The sequence below is a fragment of the Xenopus laevis genome, chromosome 2S, assembly GCF_017654675.1.
Source record: "Xenopus laevis strain J_2021 chromosome 2S, Xenopus_laevis_v10.1, whole genome shotgun sequence".
NCBI lineage: Eukaryota > Metazoa > Chordata > Amphibia > Anura > Pipidae > Xenopus > Xenopus laevis.
Window position 1 is genome coordinate 82,268,507 of NC_054374.1, and position 14,806 is coordinate 82,283,312.

General features: G+C 39.0%; 1 protein-coding gene across 1 annotated transcript; it reads left to right on the forward strand.

The window, feature by feature from the left end:
- The first annotated feature begins 7,212 nt into the window (after positions 1 to 7,212).
- On the forward strand, positions 7,213 to 13,551 carry azin2.S (antizyme inhibitor 2 S homeolog). Its single transcript, NM_001086223.1, is given in 11 exon segments — positions 7,213 to 7,288; positions 7,405 to 7,503; positions 8,613 to 8,768; positions 9,102 to 9,275; positions 9,401 to 9,573; positions 9,692 to 9,826; positions 10,707 to 10,872; positions 11,264 to 11,420; positions 11,935 to 12,047; positions 12,818 to 13,032; positions 13,203 to 13,551. Coding segments are annotated over 9 exon segments (1,371 nt in total). The 5' UTR covers positions 7,213 to 7,288; positions 7,405 to 7,503; positions 8,613 to 8,669; the 3' UTR covers positions 13,342 to 13,551.
- The last annotated feature ends 1,255 nt before the right edge of the window (positions 13,552 to 14,806 follow it).

Here is a 14,806-nt window from a genome sequence, read left to right on the forward strand (position 1 = left end):
GATTGACCTTTTTCAGAAACTGGTACAACAAGATATAGATTCTAGTCTGGGCAAACAGGGTCCCAAAACTTGCAGGAATCTGACATGGGGGGAACGTAAGGCACTACAGAGCCTCAAGGAAGACAAACAGTTGGTTATCAAGAATGCTGATAAGGGGGGCTCTGTGGTGGTTATGGACTCCCCGGTGTATGTAGCTGAAGTGATGAGACAACTTAACACTGATACCATGTACAGTCCCCTAGAAGGTGACCCTACGTTCATCTATATGAAATTACTAGATGACCTTTTACAATTCGGTATTGATCGGGGTGTCCTAACAGCTGCAGAAAAAGATGGAATGGAGTGTAAAAATCCGGTGATCCCCATCTTTCATGTATTACCAAAGGTTCATAAGTCCCTTAATAATGTACAGGGTAGGCCCATTGTGGCAAGTATAGGTTCTTTGAGTGAAGGATTGTCACAATATGTGGATGTCCTGTTACGTCCGCTAGTGGAAGCACTTCCCACTTATTTGAAAGACACAACGATGTGTATCAATAAAATACAAGGGACGAATTGGAAATCCACATATCGCTGGTTTACTATGGATGTGATATCGTTGTACTCATCGATCGATCATAAAGTGGGTGTGACGGCTATTCAATATTGGTTAGATAAATGTAACTTGATTTCGGAAGCACAAGGTGATTTTATTATTAGATCTATTAAATTTTTGTTGAACACTAATTATTTTATGTTTGATGGCAAATTCTATCTCCAAAGATGTGGGGCCGCAATGGGGGCATCCTTTGCTCCCACTTATGCCAACCTAGTCATGGGTTGGCTTGAGAGACTCCACATCTTTGGAGATACTAATCCTTTTAGTTCACATATAATACGTTTCTTTCGTTATATCGACGATTGCATAGGGATTTGGGAAGGGGACGAATTGTCCCTGACACAATTTGTACAATATTGTTCTCATGTGGTGGAAGGGCTTGCCTTCACCCATGAAACTCATGAAACCAGAATAGCTTTCTTAGATGTTACATTCTTTATAGACCAGGGCCACATTGAAACTGATCTATTCAGGAAACCAATAACACGTAACACTCTATTGCATCACAAAAGCGCACACCCGGGAAATTGCCTGAAAGGAATTCCAGTGGGACAGTTCCTGAGATTACGTCGGGTCTGTTCCACTTGGCAAAACTTCCATGACAGGGCAATGCAACTGTGGGATTGCTTTACTGAAAGGGGATATGATGAGTCAGTAATTAAGGCAGCCTACGATAGAGCAGTATTGAGTAACAGGTCCGAATTACTTTCTAATAAGAGTAATAGAAATAAGCCGGAGAAAGTAGCCCCCAGACTACGATTTTGCACTACGTACAATAGAGGAACATCCTTTATAGAACGAAGTGTACGGAAACACTGGGATATTCTCTTACAGGATCCAGTCTTGAAATTACAACTTGAAAAGAAACCGTCCTTTGTATATAAAAAAGCCAGGGACCTAGGTTCCCATATATCAAAAAGTATTTTTAACTCAAAAGAATCCAATTCAAAAAACTGGCTAAAACACAGAGGTAATTACAAATGTGGTAGGGATAGATGTGGTTCCTGTAAATATATTAAGAAATCGCAAGAGTTTATAAGCTCGAGGACTGGGTATTCTTTCCCGATCAAGCAATATCTTAATTGTGTGTCACAGGGCATAATATATCTGGCAACTTGCCAATGTGGTGCCCAATATGTAGGGAAGACAGTCCGTAAAGCTGGAACTAGGTTCCTAGAACATCTTGCGGCGGTGGATAGAAATGATAAGAGGTCCGCAATCTCTAGACATTTGCTAGAAAAACATGAGGGGAGAAAAAATGTTTCTTTCCAAATTATTGATAAACCAATTTTACAGTCTAGAAGAGGAGATGCGGATAAAAGGTTATTGAGAAATGAAGCATACTGGATCTATCGTCTACAAACGTTGGAAAGGGAAGGGGGTTTGAATAAGGATTGGGAATTGTCGTGTTTTTTCTAATTACAAATGAAATGGATGAGCTTGAATGTCAATAACTATTATACCGATATATAGAAATAAGGATGTACGATGATATTTAGTAAATCCATTATGCCTTAATGTATTTCCTTATTTCCAGACAGCCCTGATTCTTGCTGAAATATACCTTATATCGTAGCCATATGTTTATGCAATAATAATCAATGTGACAGCTTAAATTACAAAATCATAAAATTACATGATATATATTATGTTACTATCTATTCTCGTGCTACAGGATTTACTTATATATAGTCATATTTAGCAAAACGAATATTTGATTAACATGTGATCTAATTCATGGTATCATGGAAGGGTTAATGTATTTTATGGGTGGGACTAGGTGCTATTTAATTGTGGCTATGGAGTGTGATCAGTTATACGCTTCTGATGAAGTGGCGAGATGCCATGAAACGCGTAAAGCGGATGATCTGATGTAACTTGACACGCTGTTATTTCTTTTAACTTTGATGATTAAAATTTGAAGATTTTACCATATCTCCCCGAATGCTCCGTTTTTTGCTATATTTCCATGGATTGATCCGGATGGGGACGGATGCTACGTGCAGCATGGAGGTGAGAATGTGACTGAGTTGTGATGCTCCCCGCACCTGGCTCGTGTTTGTGCAGGGAAGTACAAGGCTGCTAATGAGGAGTAGGCTGCTAGTGCCAGGCAGTCCTCCCCTCTTCCCGCCCGATCGCGTGAGGAAGGCACAATACACAAGAAGCAAGTACGCTCTAGCGGGGGTGAGGAGGGGGACAGAGGAAGCCCGATGACTGGGGTAGGGGGGAGCGACGGGGGCCCTTCTACTGAGGGCGGTGGGGCCCTGATGTGTCAGTCTCGGTGGGTGCTAACCCCCCCATTCCGACCCTGATTACAGCTCCCTAACGCAAAAGCTGCCTGGTAGTAAAATCCAGGTCCCACTGCGACACATTCAGTTACGTTGAGTAGGAGAAACAACAGCCTGCCAGAAAGCAGTTCTGTGTTTGCTCTCTCTTAAAGCACATGACCAGGCAAAATGAGCTGAGATGGCTACCTACACACCAATATTACAACTGAATAAAATACACTTGCTGGTTCAGGAATTGAATTTTATATTGTAGAATGAATCATTTGCAGTGTAAACAGTGTAATTTAGAAATAAAAACAAAATCATAATCATGACAGAATCCATTTAACACTTTGGTTTACATTTGTCACCACTGGGCAAATTTGCAGCTGCTCTACATGAAAGCTCTTCCAAATGTAAGCGCTCAAATACCCACAATCAGAACCTCATAATATTGATTTACAAGTAAACAATATTGTAGAGAACACAAAAAACAATGAATATTTACATAAGATATTTGGTTCATTGTACATTGTGCTAAATTGTGTTATCCCCAGACAAGGACTGGATGATATACAAGTATAATCTCTGTTGGCTCTATATAAATAAATCCATTACAAAGTTAAAAGTAGTGATAAAAGAGGTGAATTTTGATTTACTTTACTTTGGAAATACTGCCAAAGATTTGGTGTAATCCGTTAAAATCATTGGAGCTAAAGAGAGAAAAGTGTTTTTTAAAATGTATTAAGAAATTTGCCCCTCAAGCAACAAGACTTATAGGGGCAGATTTATCAAAGGTCGAGGTGAATTTTCGAAGTTAACGAAGTTAAGAATTTCTAGCTATTTTTTGTGTACTTTGACTAGGGAATAGTCCAACTTCGATTCAAAGTTGAAAAAAACGTTGAAATTTGAATATTGAAATTTATCATGTACTGTATCTTTAAAACTTCGACTTCGACCATTCGCCACCTAAAAGCTGCCAAAGCACTGTTTTAGCCTATGGGGGACCTCCTAGAACCTATATGGAGGCAAGTAAGACAAATTGCTGGTCCCAGCATGAATTCCTAGGAGCCTGTGTCACACTCCCAAAAGGTATAAGATACTGTAATAAAGTTGGAATAAACAGCTTCAAAGCATTATTTTCAAACTGCATGTGTTTCTTTTATTAGCAGTGCAAAACACTACATGTTTTGGGTACAACCCTTTTTCAAGTGTATATGGAGGCAATTGGTGGAGTTTGAGAGATCAAAGTTTTTTGGGGGAAAAACTTCGAATCGATCTGACAATTCAAAGTAAGCTGAATACGGACCACTTCGACCCCCAAAAACCTTCGACCTCTATTCGGTTGATCTTTTTGAATTCGAAGTTCAAAGTTAAAAAAACTTGATAAATCTGCCCCATAGTGTACTATACAAAACCATTTGTTAATTGCTCTGTGTCCGAAATACATAAAAATTCACTTGGTACAGGTACTTCTTATGACAATGGGTCGGGGTTCAACATATATTAAATAATTTCTATAAAATAAAGACAAAAAGAGCAAAGGAAGGTGTATTAATGGGACAAGAATATAGAGAAAAGAAAACAGAGAAGGTTTTTATACTTTTTTAACGGGGGGATGTAATTAAAGTCGCATAGAGCAAAACAATTCGCACCAATAAGAATAAAAATCCACATCTCGCAATGTAATATTGTTCCTTAAACTGTTATTGCATTGTGAATTGTAATTGCGCACGCTTAAGAAGTGCTTGAAGGTGTTGTAATCTTTTGGAGCAAACATAATGACTTTTTCAGTAAGATGTTTTATTACATTTACTGTACATTGGTGCAAACTATAAAATTCGCAAACGGTCTTCCACTGTCGGAAGTGGTCGCTAACAGTTGTGAACTTTACATTGGTTTTTACACCAGAATTTTACATTCCAATATACTTTCATACAGCTTTATGAATACACATGGTTATAAATAATGTCGCATAGAATTAAATTGTGTTGACTGTTGATGTGTAGTATATTCTAACTCCACTTTTTCGTCACAGCTATTTTTCTTTATTTCCATAGCACTGTATTATATAGAAAATGCAAAATGTCCAATTAAGAAATAAGACTGGTATAGGTGAAAGAGTGACCCGGCACTTTCAGGATCACTTTTTACTTTGCATGAGATATTTACAATTAAAAAGAGAAAGGCAAATGACTGATTCATCTGTAAAAAATGACTCTAAATAGGAGCTTTCTGTGTTTATACATACATGTCACATGTGCCAGCAGTTCATTTCCATTACAAAAGTTTGTATTTAGGTTCTAAAGTGTGATTAAAATCTTTGTTGTGTAACCAGCTTCAGGTTAGGCACTGTTAAAACTTATTCACTGGATGGTTTGATCTGGTTTTCAATGAGACAGCTGAAGGTTGTGTCCCTACATGAAAGGCGATAGTCATTAGTAAGACAATACTCTGTGGCTATCAACAGGAGCTAGTTACAGCCAGTTGATGCTGGATAGCCACATAGACATGCATAATAGGGTTACCTACAACAAAACCTTGCAACTAAAGACAGCTAAATTGACTATGTATGGAATAATTCACATATATTAAACTGCTTACATAGGTGTCATTAACCTGTCTCTCTCCAGATGATGAACTAAAGCTCCTACCTGCTGTCTTTTACCTGTAGGTTAATATCCACAATAACGATAGTGCTACACAAACACACAATACTGTTTTCTTCACCTACTCGGAGTGGTGCTGGAATGTTCTTTTGATGAATACCTTACTTGTAGGGTAATAGCACATAGGGTGTTGTTTTATCTATAATTTTTTTCAAGGAATCCCTATGATAAGCAGTAGTTTATTAACTCCAAACAATAAGATTACAAAATTTTTTGCTTTTTTTTGTTGAGAAAATCTTATGTGCTGTACCTTAAATAAAGGTACAGTTTTTATGTTATAAATGAAAAACATAAGCACGGAACTTTTGTGACACTCACTAAATAGACATATGCTGATATTCATTCATTCATTTACTATTCAGTAAGATTTAAGGAATGTGTACAAAGACAAAAAAAATTCCACTTTGGAAAACATAAACTTATTTCATTTTTAACTAGTTATAAATCAGGTTGCCACCAACTCATCTGCAGTATTTTCTGTGACAAATTATTATTCCTCACGAGGAAACTACGGACGACTTTGGAAAACGAAGAGCCGCGTGTGCTTTTACACAAGCGACTTTTCATTATAGTGGATGGGAAGACACGCGGAGGCAGTTCGGGGAGATTGTCGCCCAGAAGAGGCGATTCTCCCCGAGATTTGGAAATCACCCCGAATCTGCCCGTGTGTCTCAACCCTTAAACTTTGTTTGGGACCCTTTGTTTTAACGCTAAGGGTTGAGGCCAGGGCCGGAACTAGGGGTAGGCAGAAGAGGCAGCTCTTCTGCCTACCCCTAGACCAGACTTACCTAGCATAGATCGCAAACGAACGCCGCTCGGCATCACCGCGTATGAACGAACTACGTCATGTGTGAATGCCCATGATGGGGGAAGTGGGAGTGGGCTGGCGGGCTGGGTTGCCTAGGGGCTTTTGACTTTGACTGTGTTTTTTGTATCTCAAGGTCTGGATTTGTGCCTACGCCACATCCATTGTCCAGTATGAACACTGGAGCATCAAGGGTCACCCGCGAGTATTAGTAGCGGGGGAAGGGTGGACCCCAAGTAGGGTTGCCACCTTTTCTGAAAAAAAATACAGTTCCTATATTCTTGCCTTTTTTTTCCAATTAATAAAATTGGCATCAAGCTACATTTTTACTGGCCATGCCGGTAAAATAACAGCCAGGTGGAAACCCTACCCCCAAGTCACCCCTTTGGCTGCTGGCCAAGAATGTGGACCCCTAAAGTGGCAGCACATGTGGGCCCTGGACCCCCCTCCCAGTAAAAAGCTGTGTCTGTGTGACTTTAGTTAATAAAAGCACAAACGATATAATTTTCAATTTATTGAAAAACTCTTCAGTTAATTGAAAATGACTACTATGATAGTCACATGAAGTATAACATTAAAGAGTAAACGTGAACCAGACAACGTCTGCATGCGGGCTACAACTTCTGTGATATCGGTATGCCAGGAATCTTGTTTCACTGATACCAGCCCTTATAATTACTATGGGAAACAAGAGACCACGACAGCCAAATGACAACATAGTAGATGAAAGTGTGGGCGTGGCCAGACAGACCACGGGACTGTTTCTCTAGATTGGGTGCAGTGTTGCCTGGATACAAGGTGACGTCACGACCATCCCTTCTTAGTATATAAAGCGGCCGTAGGACATAGGTTTGTAGCGCAGAAGGATACTGAGTTAGTCTGAGTACCAGGGACGGAGACACTTCCACATTTCTATTAATGGGCAACGGCCGTGTCAATGCATGTTAAGGTGAGTAAGGGGCAATGTTATTCCCTTGCGTTGCTACAGGAAATGGAGAGTGCGTATTTGTGGGTAGGACTACAGTTTACTGTATGCTGACACAGATGTATTTCTCTTTCCTGCAGAAAGCGATAAACGCCAGAAGCGGCGACTTCACTCACAGCCCGGGGTGTTGCAAAATCTCCGAGTTCACTGCGGAGCCTCCCTGGTTGCTCTGATAAAAGGTAAGTGACGGTGCCGCCGGTACGTAAGAGAGACGGCTGTCATCTGGGCTGCCTGAGAGAGGGAGCTGTAGTTCAGCTGCTCAGGGAGGGCTTTAGGTGTGATGGGATGGACCAGGCTTATGGGCTTTGCTCTATATACATGAGTGCCATATTTGCAGTGAGGAAAAAGCTGTTAAAGGAAGGAAACGGTCGTGTAGCCATAGATGTCTTCCATTATTTCCACATAATGATAAGTATGTACTGTACATGGGATGGGGTGGTGAAAATAAGTGTTGTTTATGGAACATCCTCACCAGACGTGTAGCCATCAGTTTGATTCTATTTATCTCCAGGGATGCCACTAGTGTTTTTCTTTTATTCAATATTGTAACTAAATGAATGGGGTTATGTAATAAAAGGCACTAAGTTTGCCCAGGGGCAGTAACCCTTAGCAACCAATCAGCAGGTAGCATTTACTGGTCATCTGTTAAGTGGGCAAATGTGTACAAACTACAACTCTTTGTGCCATCCTACTATGAGTAATGGGGTATTTTACTTAGGGATTTACAGCTGTGTTGTGTTTAGGTAAAATGGGGTGTGGCCAAAAAGTACATGTGGCCTTCAAAATATATTTTGCTGCGCACAGCAGGGTTGCGGGGGCCCATCATTTGGCTCTTTGTCCAGGGCCCATCAAGGGCTTCAAACTAGGGATGCCCTGAATCCACTATTTTAAATTCAGCTGAACCCCTGAATCCTTCGAAAGATTGGGCCGAATACCAATCCAAATTTGCATATGCAAATTAGGGCTGGTAAGGGAAAACATTTTTTAATTCCTTGTTTTGTGACAAAAAGTCACACAATTTCCCTCCCTGCCCCTAATTTGCATATGCAAATTAAGATTTGGTTTTGGTTGGCCGGGCAGAAGGATCCTATAACCCGGATATTGGGCTGCACTCAGAACATTTAAAGCCTATTATAAAATCTATTATTTTGCCCCTGGATCAACTGAACTTGATGGGGGAACTTTTTGTGTATGTGTGGTTTCCATTCTGCACTGTTATTATACCAAAAACAATACATTTTGTTAGTATACCTTCCTAAAAGGCACCTTTTTGTATGTTTCCCAACAGCTTGTTGCGTACTTAAAAACAATCTTGGTAGAAGTGCTTAAAATCCCAGATTTCAAAATGCAAGGGTATATCCAGGAGTCAGATTTTACCTTGGTTGAAGAAGGCTTTTTGGCCAGAGACTTGATGGAGGAAATCATTAATGAAGTCTCACAGACTGTAAGTACCAAACCTTTAAAATGGTTGGAAATCTTGCCCAGCAATTTATTATATGTGTAAAGAATTCATGGTCTCTCCATAGGTTTCCTTTGATTGTTTACTAGGTGCTAAGGGCTTATCACCCCTTTATTGTACCCTGTACTTCTGGTGATGGATCCATAAGGATTTTAAAAGTATTACCTGCCCCACCATTAAATGTCAATACCAAATGTTAACCGAGTTAATGCAGAAAAAAACAGAATGAAATAACATTTTGCATTTAACTAAAGTGTGAAATCTCTGTCACCTTTGTATTTTCTTCATGACTTTATATATTATAATTCCCTTTTTTAGGAGGATCGTGATGCCTTTTTTGTGGCTGATCTAGGGGATGTGGTAAGGAAACATCTCCGTTTTCTGAAAGCCTTGCCTCGTGTGAAGCCTTTCTATGCAGTGAAGTGTAACAGCAGCAAAGGAGTGGTGAAGATCTTGGCTGAGCTGGGAGCTGGATTTGACTGCGCCAGCAAGGTAATTTAGCACTGTAGTCTGTAGTCTAAAGGTGGGGAAAGATTGCTGTAATAACTAACGATAATAAGGACTGGGGTCTTTGTTAGTTGTAAGTAGCAATAAACTATTTTCGTCTTCATTTGCAGACAGAGATTGAGCTAGTCCAGGACGTTGGTGTGGCACCAGAACGTATCATCTATGCCAACCCATGCAAGCAGATTTCCCAGATTAAGTATGCAGCTAAGAATGGTGTCCAAATGATGACGTTTGACAATGAAGTAGAGCTTTCCAAGGTGTCAAGAAGCCATCCCAATGCAAGGTATTCTTTTTGTGCAGTCAGATTAAAAACGTAGATCAGTATGTCAAGAATGAATATTGTGTTTGTTAAAAAAAAAAAGTGTGGCAGTTATTGATTTCAACCTTTTGTTACTCTGTAGAATGGTTCTGCGTATAGCAACGGATGACTCTAAATCCTCTGCTCGTTTAAGTGTGAAATTTGGCGCCCCCTTAAAATCCTGCAGACGCTTATTGGAAATGGCTAAAAACCTCAGTGTGGATGTCATTGGTGTTAGGTAAGTTATCAGTGGATGCAAAACAATGTTTTGGATGAAGGGTGTAGACAGCTTTGCATAGCAATTACTGCTCCACCAAGAATAGAAGGACTCTGTGTCGGACTGGGGGATCTGGGCTCACAGGGGCTGCCACATCAGGCAGCCACAACCCACCCACAACCAACCCCCATGGGCCCCTGTTGCAAATCCCCCTTGGACCCCCCCCCTCCAGCCCCCATGGGAGGAAGGAGTGAAGGCTCTGCCAGCAGCGGGTCTGGGAAGGCGGGGCCTAGGAGGACTGTGGGCTGACTGGGTTTTTTCCTGGTGTCCTACTGGCCCGGTCCGACCCAGGGGGGACTCATTCCAGTTATTCCAGTGTGAAACAAGCATGCTTTGAGAAGGAAGTAACATATTGGTACAATTATGCTTTTTAAACATTTTATTGATTGTGTCATAAAGACATTAAACTATCATTGAGATTATTAGAAAATTAATTTCCCTCTACTTTTATCACAACGGATTAATTTTACCAATATCTGATAATTTCTTATGTTTATGTACATAGCTAGGAACATCTCCTCTCATATAGAGGTCCTACAAATTACATTAAGTTTTCAGAATGAGGGGAACATTGTTTCTGTTTTACTTTTATATAATATTACAAATAGCAGAGAAATTAGCCATAGCTAGGGTGGGGTTGAGTCTTGGCTCATATAGTGGACCAAGGCATGGAAAGTGGAGGAGGTTGGAGGAGGAAGATGCACAGTACCACAACTGCAGTGCCTGTAAAATATGTAAATACTGGAATGTAAAATGCTTGCTGCATTTTTCTGACTTAATAAGATTTCATTTAATTACTACATGTAATGTCTAATCCAGATTTCGAAAATTTTCATTGCAGTTTCCACGTTGGTAGTGGATGCACTGATTCCAAGGCCTATACTCAGGCTATTTCTGATGCACGCTTGGTTTTTGAAATGGCATCTGAGTTTGGGTACAAAATGTGGCTGCTGGATATTGGTGGTGGCTTCCCTGGAACAGAGGATTCCAAAATTAGATTTGAGGAGGTAAGACATTTTCACAGAATTTTATTTAATGTTGCACACGAAAATCATTGTCTAGGTTGTTCATCTAAATGGCACACACTGGTCAGATAGATATGGTGTGATTTGACTGCTGACAGGCTGAACAGATGTAGGAGAGAGATGTGGCCAGTGTTATTTTATGGTCTGAAGGGGTGTTACCCCCCTGCACATCATGAACAAAGGTATTGGTATACTGGATTTACTGTCAGGAACTGCAATATTGTGGAATCACTGAGCAGTTTGCCTCCTGACAAGCTTAAGATTCATTGACATTTGAACTGAAACTTCAAAATGACCATATGCCTAAATATATGGAGAGCTTAAAGCAGAACTTGTAAGATTGTCCAGGACCAAACCATATTTATTTTTCCAGATTGCAGGTGTAATAAATCCAGCACTGGACATGTATTTCCCTGAGAGCTCTGACGTGCAAATTATCGCTGAACCAGGAAGATATTACGTAGCATCTGCTTTTTCATTGGCTGTTAACGTTATTGCTAAGAAAGAAGTGGAACACTCTGTATCTGATGGTAAGTGCATTTTTTTTTTCTTGTTAATGGACATTTTTTCTATAGCTATATTAAAGAGGTGGTTTAACTTTTAGTATGTTACAGAACAGCCAATTCTAAGCAACTTTACAATTGGTCTTCATCTTTTTTTTATAGTTTTCTATTTTTGTCTTTTTCTTTCAACTCTTTCCAGTTTTCAAATGGGGGGGGGTCACTAACCCCATAATAAAACAAATGCACTGTAAAGCTACAAATGTATCGTTATTGCTACTTTTAATTCTCTTTCTGTCCAGGCCTCTCCTATTCATATTCCAGTCTCTGATTCAAATAAATGTATGGTTTCTAGGCCAACCAGATTGCTAAAATTGCAAACTGAAGAGCTTCTGAATAAAAAGCTAAATAACTAAAAAAATAAATACAAACTGAAAACCAATTGCAAATCGTCTCAGAATATCAGCATCTGAATCATACTAAAAGTTACCCCTTTTTTTTTTGTATATTTTATAACTGACCTTTAAATTGCTATCTTTTACAGATGAGGAAAATGAGTCCAGCAAAAGCATCATGTATTATGTTAATGATGGAGTGTATGGATCCTTTAATTGCTTGGTCTTTGATCATGCTCATCCAAAACCAATCCTCCACAAGGTATAACTTTATTTGCAGGATGGAATCTTCTTTTTAAAAATGTTGTCCTCATTTCTCCATCTACCTGGGAATTTGAGGTGCTATGTATTAAATACTAGCCCTACACCCATGTCTGTAGAGATACAATTATGAAAAAAAATGATTTTGTGCTTGAAGCCACTGTCTTGTCATACAGTATATAAGTGTGAATGGCAAAAAATGATCTTGTAAGGTTAAATTTGATAAGCTAGTGTGGACTAGTTCAGCTATGGTGTTTTGATTGAGAAGAAACACATTTTAGGTAGTCCTATAGTTTTTACTATTAGTTAGTTGTTATTGTCTGCATCTTTGAGAAATCATACAGATTTCTTTATTAGCAAATTAAATGGCACAATGATGCTGTGTAGTTAGTCTTTTTTTCAGAATATTGCACATTCTCTGCTTATTATCTTCTACCAGTGCTTTTGGTCACGCCACCTGGGGCAGTTTATCATAATATTATAATAAGTATAGGTGGTTCAGATCATAAACATTCTAATGTGTATCAGTCCAGTTTTAATTAGTCAAAGGCGAAACGGCGCAGGCTTTGCCTGTTACTTCATTAGCTGAAATGTGCCAAGACTGAATCCCCTGAGGGTCATTACTGTCAAGGAGAACACAGGCCTCATGTATGCTGAACATACTGTAGGCTCAAAAGACATCAGTTGTCCTAAAACTTGTGTATTACCATGTAATTTTGCTGAACATTACGTACCCAAGTCCTAATCTCTACTTTATCTTACCTTGTTTAGAAACCTTCTCCAGATCAGCCATTATACACCAGTAGCCTTTGGGGACCCACGTGCGATGGCTTAGATCAGATTGCAGAGCGCGTTCAGCTGCCTGAGCTTCATGTTGGCGACTGGCTTTTGTTTGAGAATATGGGTGCATACACCATAGCAGCATCTTCCAATTTCAATGGTTTCCAGCAGTCTCCAGTACATTACGCCATGCCCCGTGCTGCTTGGTAAGTACATTTTTCTGACTACTTTAGTGGTGGTGTTTTTGCCTGAAATATAGCCTGACAGGATAAAATCTGAGAAATTCATACTATTCATAGGTTTAAGAAATGTTTTTTGTGGACTCTGCTGCGTCACTTTACATACAATAATCTGTATTTATTTATTTTTTCACCAGGAAAGCTGTTCAGTTGCTGCAGAGAGGATTACAGCAAACCGAGGAGAAAGAAAATGTGTGCACCCCTATGTCTTGTGGCTGGGAGATTTCTGATTCCTTGTGCTTCACTCGTACCTTTGCAGCCACCAGCATCATCTGAATTCCTGCATCATGGGAGTGACATGCAGATGCTTGTCTTAGCGTAGCTTGTCTCTTGTTTTTAAGTATGCAACATAAAGCATTTTTACCTTCCTGTATTTGTCTCTGTATCATCTGGGAGCAATTTATGCATAAGAAACGGATATTTTTATCATTAATTGCATGCAGCCACCGACATCAATTGATTTTCATTAAATTTTTTTTCATTTGACATATTTGTTTTGGACCAAACGTTTATCTCATTGTTTTTGAGTATGCAACATACAGTATTTTTACAGTTATTTTTTTTTGTCTCCAACATCCATATGGGAACATTTTATGCATTACAAACAGCTTATGTTCTTAATTTATAATAAATATTTATTTTTAAAACCGTGGTTTATAACTTAACTGTAACTACAGAGGAAGCAGACCATGTTGCTGCAGGGGCCTGGGAGTGTATGGGGCCCAGTAAAGCCATAATTAATCCTCCTCATCATTTATTTATATAGTGCTGACAAGTTACGCAGTGCTTTACCTTAGTTTTTTACCTTTTTGGGCCTGAAATACACACATTGAACTATTCCTTAAATTAGTTGTTCATAAAGAAAATGTAATTCTAAGCAACTTTACATAATTTAACATGGTTTTAAAGGGGTTGTTCACCTTTAAATTAACTTTTAGTATGATGTAGTAGGGAGTGATATCCTGAGACAGTTTGCAAATGGGTTAAATTTTTTATTTGTGGTTTTTGAGTTAATAGATTTTTTATTCAGCAGCTCTCCAGTTTCAGCAATCTGTTTTTTTTTTTACACTAGCAATCAGGCATTGATTTGATTGATAAGAGACTGGAATATGATTAGGAGAGGGCGTGAATAGAAAAATGAGTAATAAAAACTAGCAATAACAAGAAATGTGTAGCCTGTAACAGTTTTAGATGGGGTCAGTGTCCCCCATTTGAAAGCTGGAAAGATATATAACGCAAAAATTTAAATAATAAAGAGCAATAGTTGCTAGGAACTGGACAGTAACATACTGAAAATTACATCAAAGGTGACCCACTCCTTTAAAGTAAACTTAACTGTATTTGAAAGCCTTGCAAAACAAAAAATGGTTCGCATAAAGGAACCCTTTATGTGAAGATTCATAGATCCCTAGCCCTCTAGAACACAGAGCAGAAGTGTGGAAACCATTCTTGCCAAGTTTGGGAAGCTGTAAAAATTGTACAAAAAGTAATAAATGTACAGTTGAGTTCAGAATAATAGCAGTGTGTAAAGTGAATAAATCTCAAAATCCTTATAATAGCTTTATTTCCATACGCACAAATGCATTGGAAACACTGTACATACTATTCCAAATCAAAACATGAAGAAAATGTATCAAATTTGTGTTATTCTGTTACAGAAAATGAAGTGAAAAGGAAATATTAGGCTGTTCCAAAAATAGCAGTGTCTGCATTCTACTTTGTAAACTGAGACATTCACCGT